Source organism: Setaria viridis, chromosome 5, assembly GCF_005286985.2.
Source record: "Setaria viridis chromosome 5, Setaria_viridis_v4.0, whole genome shotgun sequence".
NCBI lineage: Eukaryota > Viridiplantae > Streptophyta > Magnoliopsida > Poales > Poaceae > Setaria > Setaria viridis.
Genome location: NC_048267.2, coordinates 43,521,959 through 43,533,733, shown reverse-complemented (window position 1 = coordinate 43,533,733; position 11,775 = coordinate 43,521,959). Strand labels below are relative to the sequence as shown.

Here is an 11,775-nt window from a genome sequence, read left to right as displayed (position 1 = left end):
AGGAGCTCCGCGAAGGCGAGAACGTTACTGCACGCTGCAACCAATCTTTTGCTCAACCTCGCTAATCACATAGTAACACGTGGGGATCGAGGCCGGGTAATGGTTGATTGGTTGGTACAGTATGAGATAATGAGAGAGCCTATGAGGCGGCCAGGGGGTTTGACCGGCCGGGGGACGATGGATGGGGGGCATGTGCATGCTGCCACGCTTCGAATCGATCGAAACCGTTCTCGTTTCGGCACCGCACCGCACGGCCGTGTTTTGACCGGTGAGCAACTCGAAGCTCGCAGGCGTGGAGGTATCTGCATGATGCGTGGTCCAACCCGGAGGTCGAGACTCCTGGTTCTAACCTGCTGCTTTCGGGTTCTGAGCTCGCTTGCCCGCCCTGGCATTATGTATGTTGCCAGCGGTCGTGTCTCCTGCACCAAAACTGTCAGAGAATACTGTTTGCTCATGAAATAATGGGCGTCAAAGCCTCGAATTCGTTTCGGTCCAGCCCATGAAGCCTGATTAGGGCCCAGGCCGGTAAAGTCCGTCGGGCGAGCAGTTTGGGCCTGGAGTCCACTTTGTGCCTTTGTAAATTCAAAGTCACAGCCGGAACCCCCCTCGTCGTCTATGTGTGTTGTCACCGTATGTGTTTGTGCAGTTCTTTTTTTTTCTTCGAATCACAGGGTACAAACGCAGACGGTCATCATGCACGCATACTTACCTCTACGAACACATGATGCAATTCTACTCTTATGAGCGCCTCCAAAAGATTGAACGGCAAATTCTCGAGATTGACGAAATCACCATTGACACCTCGCTGTCGATGGGCACGTCGCTTACTACTGAAAGAATAGTACCGGTTAAATCCTGAAATAAATTTAGAAAAATGCGACCATCAATATTGAATCGAGAATTCGAACCTGATGGGCAGGTCACGAGGAACCTTACCAACCGAGCCCTGCTTGTTGTGTTGTGCACCGTAGGTGACTCCTGTTTCTGTAGGCGACGACGTACAACGCTAAAAGCACGAGGACAACCACGAGTTGGCACAGTGTCCACTACTGTGCCAATGGTGGCTCGAGGCTGATGGCGAGAATATCCTTGCCTTTTCCCAACAGGAGATTGCGTAATAATGCTACTGTGTGTGTGGGAGTGGGCACACACGGGTGTGGCGCTTGCCGTGGGGGCGCGCGGCGCACCATAACACCAAATCGGGTCAGGTCTCAGGATTGGACGCGACCTGCGCCTGCCGGGGGCGACTCCGGACTATTCCACTGCTCGCGTCCGTGGGATCGTGGCTTCCTGCCGCTCTGCTCCCGCGCCCATCCCGCCATGCCGCCGAGCAGCCGCTCTAGCCGCCACCGTCATGTGTGTCCCCCATTGCCATCGTTGTTGGGCTGTGACTTCTAGGAGTGACTCGGTGACCGGATGAAGTCCAGTCCATGAAAAGAAAGTGAGCGCAGCCCAATTACTGGACGCCGCTTTCTAGCTGTTCCGGCCCGATTGCCGCGGGAGGATGTCGTTTGCGAACGTCATACACCAACAACCGATTACAGAGGAAAGAACAGAGAGAAGCATGTGCAAATTACAAGCATGGAAAGGAACAACTGCTAGCTTACGCGTAGCTCCTTTTCAGTAGATATCCCGGTGCATTAGCCACACCGTATTACATTACAGTACAATTTAGTAGACACCATCAACACGCCTAATCTTACTTTGTTGCGCACATGCGCTACTACTTTATTCTAGTTTCGTCTCTGACCGAGACCGGCAAACAGTACACAATCAAACCATCAGTACAACCCAATTCGATAATACAACAAGCAAACAGTAGTAGAAGTAGTCCTGGCTACGTGCCAGCTGAGCTGATGCGTGGTACGTTCGTTCGGATGCTCACTCGGATCGTTGGATCACTGGGAGGAGGTGGAGACGGAGGCGTCCCCGGAGAGGAGCGCGCGCCGGGGCTTGCGCACCGGGTTGGGGGACGTCTTGATGGGGAAGGATGCCTCCATGGCGATGCCGCAGAGCCCGCCGTCGCCGGCGCCGCGCTGCATCCGGATGTACCCGCCCTCGCCCCACCCGGGGCCCCAGGAGTTCTTCACGACCCAGTACGGCGTGCCGTCGTCGCCGACGCCGTACCCGACCGCCGCCACGCCGTGGTCCAGGTCCGTGCCGCAGTCCCCCGTGAACACGCCCTCCGAGTAGAACTGGAACGCCTGGCCCCCGGCGTCGATGGCCACGGACACCGGCTGGTTCGCCACCGCCTTGGCCAGGGCCTCCTCGTTACCCGCCGGGACCATCTGGTGCCCGTCGATGGACACGAGCTGCCCGCGCCGGGATCGGTAGCTGTCGCAGGTGCCGTTGCGGGCGCGGTACGGGTAGGTGGCCTCGGTGGTGATGCCGCCGTGGGCCTTGATGAACTCGAAGGCGTTCTCCATCAGCCCGCCCTGGCACCCGTTCTCCTCCTTGTCGCAGTCGATCAGCTCCTGCTCCGACAGAGACACCAGCCTCCCCGTCCGGATCGCGTTGATGCCCTCCACGGCCACCACCGTGGAGAAGGCCCAGCAGCTACCGCACTTGCCCTGGTTCTTGACGGCGGTGACCGCGCCCTCCTGGCGCCAGTCCACGGAGCTCGGCAGGTAGGCGACGTCCTCGTACATGAACCCGGGCACCGCGGCCGCGGCGTGGGGCTCCCGGCGGAGGTCGTTGATGCGGGAGTCGGCGAACGCGGAGCGGAACTCCTCGCGGCCCATGTCGCCGAAGCGGTTCAGGCGGAGGCGGTAGGGGGGGCGGTCGCCGCGCGTGTTGTGGGCGTGGATGAAGCGGACGTTCTCCTTGAAGGTGCCGAAGCGGCGGCCCTTCTCGCCGTGGTGCCGGTGCACGCGGTGGTGCGCCTGCCACCGCTCGTACAGGTCCCACAGCGCCTCGTCCGACTCCAGGTCCTTCTTGTCAAACGGCATGGCGCGGCACAGCTCCACCGCTGACACCACCAACAGGGCCACCAGGAGAAGCCGCTTAGCCACCTGCGCCATCGTGCAATGCACCTGGAGTACAAGCTGTGTCGTGGCAGCTGTGGTAGCGACCGGGGGAGCTCGATCACTCTCGGCTTGGAGTGTGAGCTGATGAGTTGGGGACGAGGAGGGAGGGGGCGTATTTATAGCGCGGGGGCGGGGAGGGGAGCCTCGCCTTTGCGGCGGGAACGATTTGAATTGAATTGATGGCGGTAACAGAAAGCGTGGGGAGGTGGTGTCAGATTCCGCTCGGGAGTTGGGGAGGATCGATGGCTGCGCGAGGCAGCCGCAGCGAAGTTGGCCGCCCCGGCCGGGCTCTTGGGCACTCGGGTTGGCTGGCCATTGGGGGCGTCGAAGATTCAGGCCAGATTCATTCGCGTTCGTGCCTTCGCGGGGGTGGTCGCCGCCCGGGCCGCCCGTGTTGATCTGTGTGCAGCCAGTTTTATGGATGCTACTCCGTAGCCATGGCCGTCGAGGAGATCAGAGGCGGTGTTAATGGCGGGTCGCGGAGACCGAGGAGCTGCGAGTGGAGTAGGAGTACTATGAATCTACGGTAGGAGCAAGTCGGTTGCGATAAGGATTCCGGGAGGTTGTGACGGCGGTGGAGGAACAAGAGCGCGGAATCGCGTTCCCATGGCCTATGCACAGATTCTTCGATATTTTTCGCGAGTCTTCAAAGGGAAACTGAACAGAAGTTGCGCGTAGAGCATAGTTAGCTAGACGCACATCAGTATACAGACTGTGCAGGTGCAGTGCTGCCATGGACAACGATTGAGCAGAAACCTTGGAGGTTAAGCGTCGAGCTTGATAAGAAATACCAGAAAAGGGAAACGAGCTCGTCAGAAGTGCGTGTGCTGCTTCACCGGTCTCCGTACCAGTTTTCGGGATTGGTCAGCAGAGAGGTTCTCTTGTAGCATGACGATGACGCACCGGGCGGGCCTGATAGCACCAAAAGCAACGCAACATCCCCAAGCCGGCAGTCAACAGCAGTAACAGATCTACGACAGCAAACGAACCCTCGCCATGTTCACGTGGAATACAAAATCTCAGAATGAGCGTAGAAAAATTCTGGGACCACCGGACCAGGCAGAACATTAGCACCAAAGGCGGACAGATTAACCGTATGCTTACCATCACTCAGCGCAACAAGGTCAATCAAGTAATGAACGACAGGCAGAGAGAGATAGGGATGCTTGTTACCTTAACCATGGATTTCAAGTGAGCCCAAGTGCGGACACAACAAACATCAAAAGGGGCTAAGGCAGACTATGGGAACTTGTCAATGATAACCAAATTACCGACAAGGGACCACGCTAATTGTGGTTCCATCAGAATCCCTTTAATTAGCAACTAATTGAACTGTGAACAGAGACCACCATGGGCTCTGGGTGCTAACGGAATGTACAAACTTTCTCCTATTCCTTCCACGACTACTGTAAGCTACCGATGCTTTGCCTCACTTCTTTGCTTTCACCTTCGCTGCATGGCCGGTCCTGCGCTTGTGGCGGCTGAAATCAGAGACGAACCTAAATGTCTGCCCACACTCTGGCTCGGGGCAAACATAGGGCCTGTCGCCTGTATGCACCCTCATGTGCTCTGTCCTAGCCCATGGCCACTTGAACGCCATGTCGCAGCCCTTCCATGAGCATTTCAGTGGCCGGTCATCGTTGTGAACCTTGCGGTGCTGCAGCAGATACTTGTGTGAGAAGAACTTCCTGCGACAGCCCTGCACTGGGCAGATGTCACGCTTATGCAGAGACAGCTCCTGTTTTGTGCCGAAACTCATGGAACAGCCTTCAATGTCGCATGCATACTCTTCTCCATGCTTTGGAGAACTTGGAGGCGCTCCTTTCCTTTCTCTAGTTTTCTTCATTTGCTGCGTTTCTTCTACTTTGTTCTTCTGCTTATGTGAAGACAGCTGCTGTTTCGTGACAGAAAATCCCTTGACATCCGATATTTGCTCTTCATCCTTCAGAGCAGCTGAGCTTGGAGCCTTTCGCTTTTCTGCTCTACTTTTCTTTGTTTGTTTCTTCACATTTATGTTCTGCCTTAGCGATCTAGCACTTGAACAGATAGCAGGATCATTACTATCCTCTTCAACCTTTGCCTTTGGATGGCTAGCTGGACCATTATCCTCTTCTTCCATCTTTGATTTCAGCATGTTTTTCCTATTGGCAATTCTGGAGCTGCTACGGACTACCATCCCAGATGGTAAAGGGGGAGAGGCTTCTGAAGCACCTGTCAGTGCCTTGGAATTGTCCTCTTCAGTATGTTTTAGCTTCTTAGTATTTGCTTTCTCCGCAAGTTCTTTCTTCCTCTTGCCCATCTTTTCTACACTTGTTCTGCAGTTACTCTTTCCTGCAGAGGCTTTTTCAGCACTTTCTAATGCTTCAGAATTATCCTCTTCGATATATTTTGGCTTCTTGATGCTTGCTTTCTCCAATGGTTCTTTCTCCCTGTTGCTTGTCTTTTCTTCAATTGCTCTGCTGCTACTCTTCCTTGGGGAGGTTGCCTCTCTACTTGAATGTTCAACATGATCAGCATTAGATTTCTCATAAGATGACCATATTTCATCTATTTCTTCTGGCTCATGACTTTCAATTCTGTGAGCCAAGAATGGATGGACCTGGTTTGACATCCATACTTTTCCACACCACCTGCCAGCCAAAACTATTTTCTTTGCCCTGCCTTGCCTTCTGGCATAAGTCTTCAGCTTCGCTGGTGAGTTATTGGGAGAACTGCAGCCAAATGCCTTATAGATAACTCTATTATATGGCAATTGCTTGTTGTATAAAGGAGACTTAGCAAGATTAGCACTGTAGTAAAGATTAATGCCCAGTTTTACAGCCCAATCACTATGTGTCGGTATTGTTTCCTCATCCTGCACAACTTCCTGGATCTTCTTCCTATCCTCGATACTGGCCTCTTTGAAAACAATATCCTTCCAATCATACTTGACTTCCATTTCTTCAGCCAGCAATTTTGCTTCTACTTCTATTTTGGGATATTCTGTACAAAGGATAAAAAATATGTCATTTAAAGTTGTGAGAACCTAGGAAGCAGTGGTGGATATTTAGTATTATAAGATCTGAAGCAACTAACGTCTGAACCTGCTTATTCTCATTTCACCAATGCCAACGGAAGTAAAATGTACTTTTAGATAAGAAAGGATGACAATTTAGGACATGTTGGATGGCACATGCATTAATGTAAGTGTAATTGTTTGGTCATAATGAACTCATGAAGGTGTGCTCAAAATCGTAGATAAAAAAAGGAACATATCGCATTGTATTAAAAAAACAGTAACTACTGAGCAAGCCTAATGACTGACCTGGACGACATAAAAGAAAAATATGGGCACCACCAATAGTTCGAAGTTGCTTCTCAACCTCAATAGCATGTTCAAGACAAAATACATGCATTCTTGATGAATCCTTATCAGGTTTCACAATCGATGTAGCTAAGTTGTCCACCGTAGTCGTAGTACTTCTGTTACCATCCATACAGACTGTAGCACTGTTACGGCTAGCTTGACAATCTGTGCCATGAATTGGCTCCGTTGAAGTCATGTTTGACCTTGATGGTTCACATTGGACCTTCTTTTGCATTTCTGAATAAATATCTTTTGGTAGAAACCCTTCAGAAAGCACCATCTTAAGTTGATACTTATTTCTTGTACGAACACCTTTTGGTCCATTGTTTGTGTTACCAATACACTGTGAGCTCTGGGAAGATGGTCCTTGTTGGCGCTCTTTACTACTTGACGACATGTTTGTCCCATCACAACCACCATTACTTGAAGTATTGGGTGGTGATTCGATCGTGTGACTTATTAATTCATTGGAGACATTAGAGGCCTGAATTTTTTTGTTCAGAACATCCTCATCAGAATCTGATGCATCTCCATATGCAGATGCCAAAAGATCAAGAGCAGAATTCCTATCCAGGGATGCAGCATCAGAAATTATTCTATTGCGATTCATTTCAAAATCAGATCCTGCATGTTAAAAAATAAATGATTTATGCCATGACCCCAAACAAGCTAACATGAAATTGTAATTTGAAATATGAAATAAACTATGAAGTTCAACCAGCACTACACAAGGAACAATGCATATTCCACAGGCTTCTGCATTTCTCGCTGTGTTTGGAATTGTCTATGATGGCCAGATGCAAATATTACAGAGAATAGGAATTCATAACATTTGCATCATAAACTATTCACTTCCATGAAAAAATGCAAGGAACTAACTCAACTAAAACACAAGGCTGAACTAAAGCTCATTCGGAATTCAATGGAAGTAGCACAAATATAACATGTATTCAATTTACATTAAAGATGTATGACCTACGTAAAATTTCGCTACTTGCTGTCATACCTTGTAATGCATCTATCAGATGACTTTCTCCAGAACCAGCAAGTTGTTTATTGATCAAACTAGAATCAGCAGACATCAACCATTTTGCTGCACACTCCCTTGGTTTGATCACAGCCACACATGAAAAACTCAAAATCCCACATGTTACACATGATAATAAACCTTGATCTAAAATGCCATCAGCATTGTTAACATCCCCCTTATCACTTTCTGCATTGTTTGCATCTAATGAGCCAGGCATGTTTACACAGTCATGCATGCATGCTGTAGGTGGGACCTCCTTTCCTGAGCAGACTGATGCTGAAATTTCTTTGGATGATGACAATTCCCCATTCTTCCCAAGTGCCCCATTCATTGGTAAATGTCCTGAGTCTTTAGGAGTTTCTGTGCTACTGCACTGGACATCCGATACCCTGGATGTAGTTGACTGTGATTTTGAGAGTAAAGTTGATAGTGCAGAACCATTATTGGGACTAGTTGGAAGAATAATGCAAGAAGATCCATCACTCAGAAAATGATTAAGCAGTTTATTGTCTTCAATAACATTTCGGACAAATATCTTTTTGACTAATTGTTCCCCTTCACCTTTCTTCTTCTCCTTCAATCTAGAGCTTCGTGGTTCCATAGCCCCACCGGATGGATCCCTAGAAATGTGGAAGTTTAAACCAAATCAAATAAAAGGTCCAGATACACATGTAATGAGAGACTTCTTGAAGCATAGAAGGACCTAGAAATGAATGCAGTTCCAATAACAGATACATACATAGTTACCATATTGAAAAATTATGGCACAGCATCATGGCTATTGTAATATACTAAAGCAGTTCTTCGAAAGAAAATATACGAAAGTAGAAAATCCTTTGCAAAGTGTTTTCCCATATTGCAGAAATGAAATGGACATCTCAAATATAGACACCACTGAGAATAGAGCCTTAGATAAGTAAGCAGAAGATCTTGATTGGACACCTACTACTGTTGTTGATTAAAAGAGTTGAAACCATGAAATTACAAGCACTACGACCAAATTCGGCAGGGTAATTTCTTTTTTTCCTCTCGAATGGGATGCAGCGGGTATCTCATAACAAAAGGTCTGCATCATGAAGCATGCAACATGCTCGAGAGAAAAAAAGAAGAAGCATGATAAATACCTCAAGCACATCGACAGTGCAAGTTCATAGAGCAATTGATAGTGCGAAACCATGGGAGGACGATTGATTGAAGCTCTCCGGACAGCTGCCTCTTTTGCAGCTCTCAACCATTCAGGAGTAGCTATATTTGATGCTTCCCCATAGTTGAATCCTGCCACATACAAAATTTCCTCACAAGCTGATTGGAAGGATTAACCAGAATATACAGAAAAGCAACAACCAAGTAACAACCAAATTTACTTTTCAATAGCATGTGATAGGAAGAAAATCATAATGTGGCATATGCTCATGCACTATTGTATTCACAGCAAACATGTACCTTTCATTTGCATACTACGCACCAGTGTAGCTGGCATGGATTTATGAAGACTCAACACTGAGGTACACAACCAAACTAGGTAAAGGGCACAACGCAAAACTGAAGATCATTCCCAGAAAGGTAATAGTTCGATTTCTGAAGAATAGATAATTTCCTTTATTGGCAAATGTTAATCCAGACCTTAAATGTCCTACAGTTGTCTGGTCTAAAACTCAACAATCCAGAGATACCACCTGGTTCCTTTTTTCCGTTACATCTTGTGTCCGTTACCCCTTGTATCCACCAACTAATAACGTTGAAGCCAAAAAAGGACTTTTCTTTCCTGCCATGCCATTCCTAATAAAACGGTTCGCATCACATAGACATAGCATTTGCAAAATTCGCCAAGCTACCTTACTGTTTAAGGCATATCTAGTTCCACAGATTTTCATTGAGGCTCACCGTGACTGAAACCGCTGTGATAGGATCCAGGGAAAGTGACCACGAACTCCCCTGCATTCTGCACTAATCTGTTTCGACACACAGAACCAACCAAACGTTCATGGACCACCAAAGGAATCAAAAGAAGTCATTAAGTAAAGGAAGGAATCAAGGAAGCGGTAGCACCACCTGCAGCAGGGGATCCCAGAACGCACGAGCACTTCAGGGGACATCACCGTAGTCTTGTCACCCAGCATTGCAAACGTTTCTGCACCCGAGATCACAATTCGAAATTCAAATGTCACGTGACGGTTAAAACAGCAGAGAACAGGGGTTCCTCGTTCTATGGAAGATGATGAAATTCCGGCGTCTCACCTAAGGGGTTCACCTCGCCGCCATAGCCGTGGACGCGCACGACATCCTCGAACGCGAGTGCGGCGTCGCGCGGCACCCCGTACCACGTCTTGGGAGCCCCGGAATGCAGGTAGTTGAGGCTGTGCAGGTCGTGATCCTCGACGTGCCACGCGAACCAGCTGAACAACATGGCGACGTAGAGCATCGGCGACGTGACCCCGGGCACCTCCTCCCGCAGGAACCGCAGCAGCGATGCGGGGCTCCTGGCGACGCCGCGCATGTTCCACGCCGTCTCGCCGACGTTCGCGGCGGGCAGCTGCGTGGGGCGGGCGTCGCAGGGGGCGAACCCGGAGCCGGGCATGTCGCTGGCGTACTCGACGGCGACGGGGCGGTCGGCCGAGGAGCGCCAGAAGAGTGCCTCGACGTCGAGCGGCGAGAGGTGCCTGGAGGGCGGGACGTCGAGGCGCGCGAGCAGGGCCTTCCGCGAGGCCCCGGCCTCGGCCTCGAACTGCGGGAGAGTGTAGCGGCGGGGGGAGTGCCAGACGGGCTTGAGAGCCGGGCGCGGGCGGCGCGGGCAGAGGCCGAGCTCCTGGTGCCGGGTGGGGAATGTCGGCGAGGGGTCCCCCGGGTGGAGCGCGGCGAAGGAGCGGGAGAGGTTGCCGAGCGTGGTCCGCTTGGGCGGCGGCGGGAGCGGCGGCACGACCTTGCAGATGCCGAAGGGGGCCGCGGCGGGCTCGATCTTGAGGAGGTAGGCGATGGGGTCGGCGAACTCGGACGCGGTGGGGCGGAACTCGGGCGCCAGCGGGAGGGACTTGAGCCACGGGGGCACCAGCTCCCCCTGCACCGACGGCATGGCGGCGGCCGGCGCCGTCCCCTCCGTCGATCTCGCGGCCGGGCGGCGCTAATCGCGCATTTGGTCGGAGCAGAGGAGGGGCTTTCGGGGGCTTTGGGAGGGGAACGGGAACGGGGGGAGTGAAGTGGAGAGGGGGCGAGGCCGCGAGCGGAGCGAGCGCCTGCGCTTTACTGCAACCGCTGCAGCAGTTTTCGTCGCGGCGCTCGTGAAAGGGCTGCAAGGGATGCGCGGCTGCTTGCGGTTTTCCGCTTGCAGTTCGCGATGTGCGCACGGTTTTTTTTCTTCTTCTTTGTGGTGGGTGGTTTTGGTTTTGCTTGCGTGCGCGTTGGTCGCTGACGGGGGCTTACGTAGTGTAGCGTAGAGGTCAGTCTCTGTCAACAATGCTAGCTTATGATTGATTTGATGGTGATCTCTGGCGCCGAGATGGAGGGTATAAGAGCAGGTACAATAATCCACGTTAGCTTGTCAACTCATCGAGTCACGTCAGAGAAATACGACGTAGCCACATCAGAGAAATACGACGTGTTGAAGAGAGAAATCAGGAGATGCAAGAGGGTCGATCGATTTGTGGGTCCTGCACGGGAGAGCGAGCCACACGGCGTAAAAGGGTGAGGTTGATGAGGTCAGGGCATCAGAAGCTTGTTCGGAGGAGCTGGGGATGAGGATGGACTAGGAGAACGTGGTGGGTCCCATGCAAATAAAAAATAATTTTAAAATTCGTGAAGAGACTAATTGATGTACCGTTTTTTATATTGGTCTGCAGAGGACGTGGCTTGACTATTCGATAAGGTTATTGAGCTTGCTCTAAAAGCGCACCCTTATTGGGCAAGCTATTGTGCGTGAAATTTGGAATTTTTGATTGTTGCTTTCTGGATTTGGTAGAGGGTCCAAGTTGGCAAGCTATTTTGTCGCAGCAAAGTTGGAACGGTAGGTTTTGGGGAGCTATTTTGTCATGATGCGGTTGGAATAGTTAAGATGTAATTTTGTCACGATTCGGTCGGAATGGTTAGGATGTAGTTAGTTGGTTGAGTAGGCTTAGAGAAAGTTATCGTGACCATATTATAGCGGGATGGTACGAAGTTGCTAGTCTTGATGGTAAGTAGTATGGAGTGTTGGGAATTAAGGAGGGTCGAAGGCGGAGCAGCATTCTCATATTGCCAAAAAAAAAAGAGCTTGACTTAGAGATGTTATGGCTTTTACAAACTAAAATTATTCCATGAATTTGATATAACATTTGCCGACACAGACGCATGAGCTTTGCTGGTTTTACGTTAAATTTCGGTACAACTTTACAGACAAGCGC

The 11,775-nt window shown here is 50.5% G+C and overlaps 2 protein-coding genes across 2 annotated transcripts; both read right to left on the bottom strand.

The window, feature by feature from the left end:
* Nucleotides 1–1,578: 1,578 nt before the first annotated feature.
* On the bottom strand, nucleotides 1,579–3,095 carry LOC117858800 (cysteine endopeptidase Rep1). The gene has a single exon (XM_034741932.2). It carries the CDS (start codon nucleotides 3,018–3,020, stop codon nucleotides 1,899–1,901), a length of 1,122 nt encoding a protein of 373 aa, XP_034597823.1. The 5' UTR covers nucleotides 3,021–3,095; the 3' UTR covers nucleotides 1,579–1,898.
* Nucleotides 3,096–4,189: 1,094 nt separating this feature from the next.
* LOC117857972 (lysine-specific demethylase JMJ705) lies at nucleotides 4,190–10,645 on the bottom strand. The gene is made up of 7 exons (XM_034740916.2): nucleotides 9,641–10,645; nucleotides 9,455–9,533; nucleotides 9,287–9,354; nucleotides 8,527–8,677; nucleotides 7,379–8,022; nucleotides 6,331–6,996; nucleotides 4,190–6,008 (listed from the first exon to the last, which is right to left on the bottom strand). The coding sequence occupies exons 1-7, from the start codon at nucleotides 10,470–10,472 to the stop codon at nucleotides 4,456–4,458; spliced, it is 3,993 nt and encodes a 1,330-aa protein (XP_034596807.1). The 5' UTR covers nucleotides 10,473–10,645; the 3' UTR covers nucleotides 4,190–4,455.
* Between the last annotated feature and the right edge of the window lie 1,130 nt (nucleotides 10,646–11,775).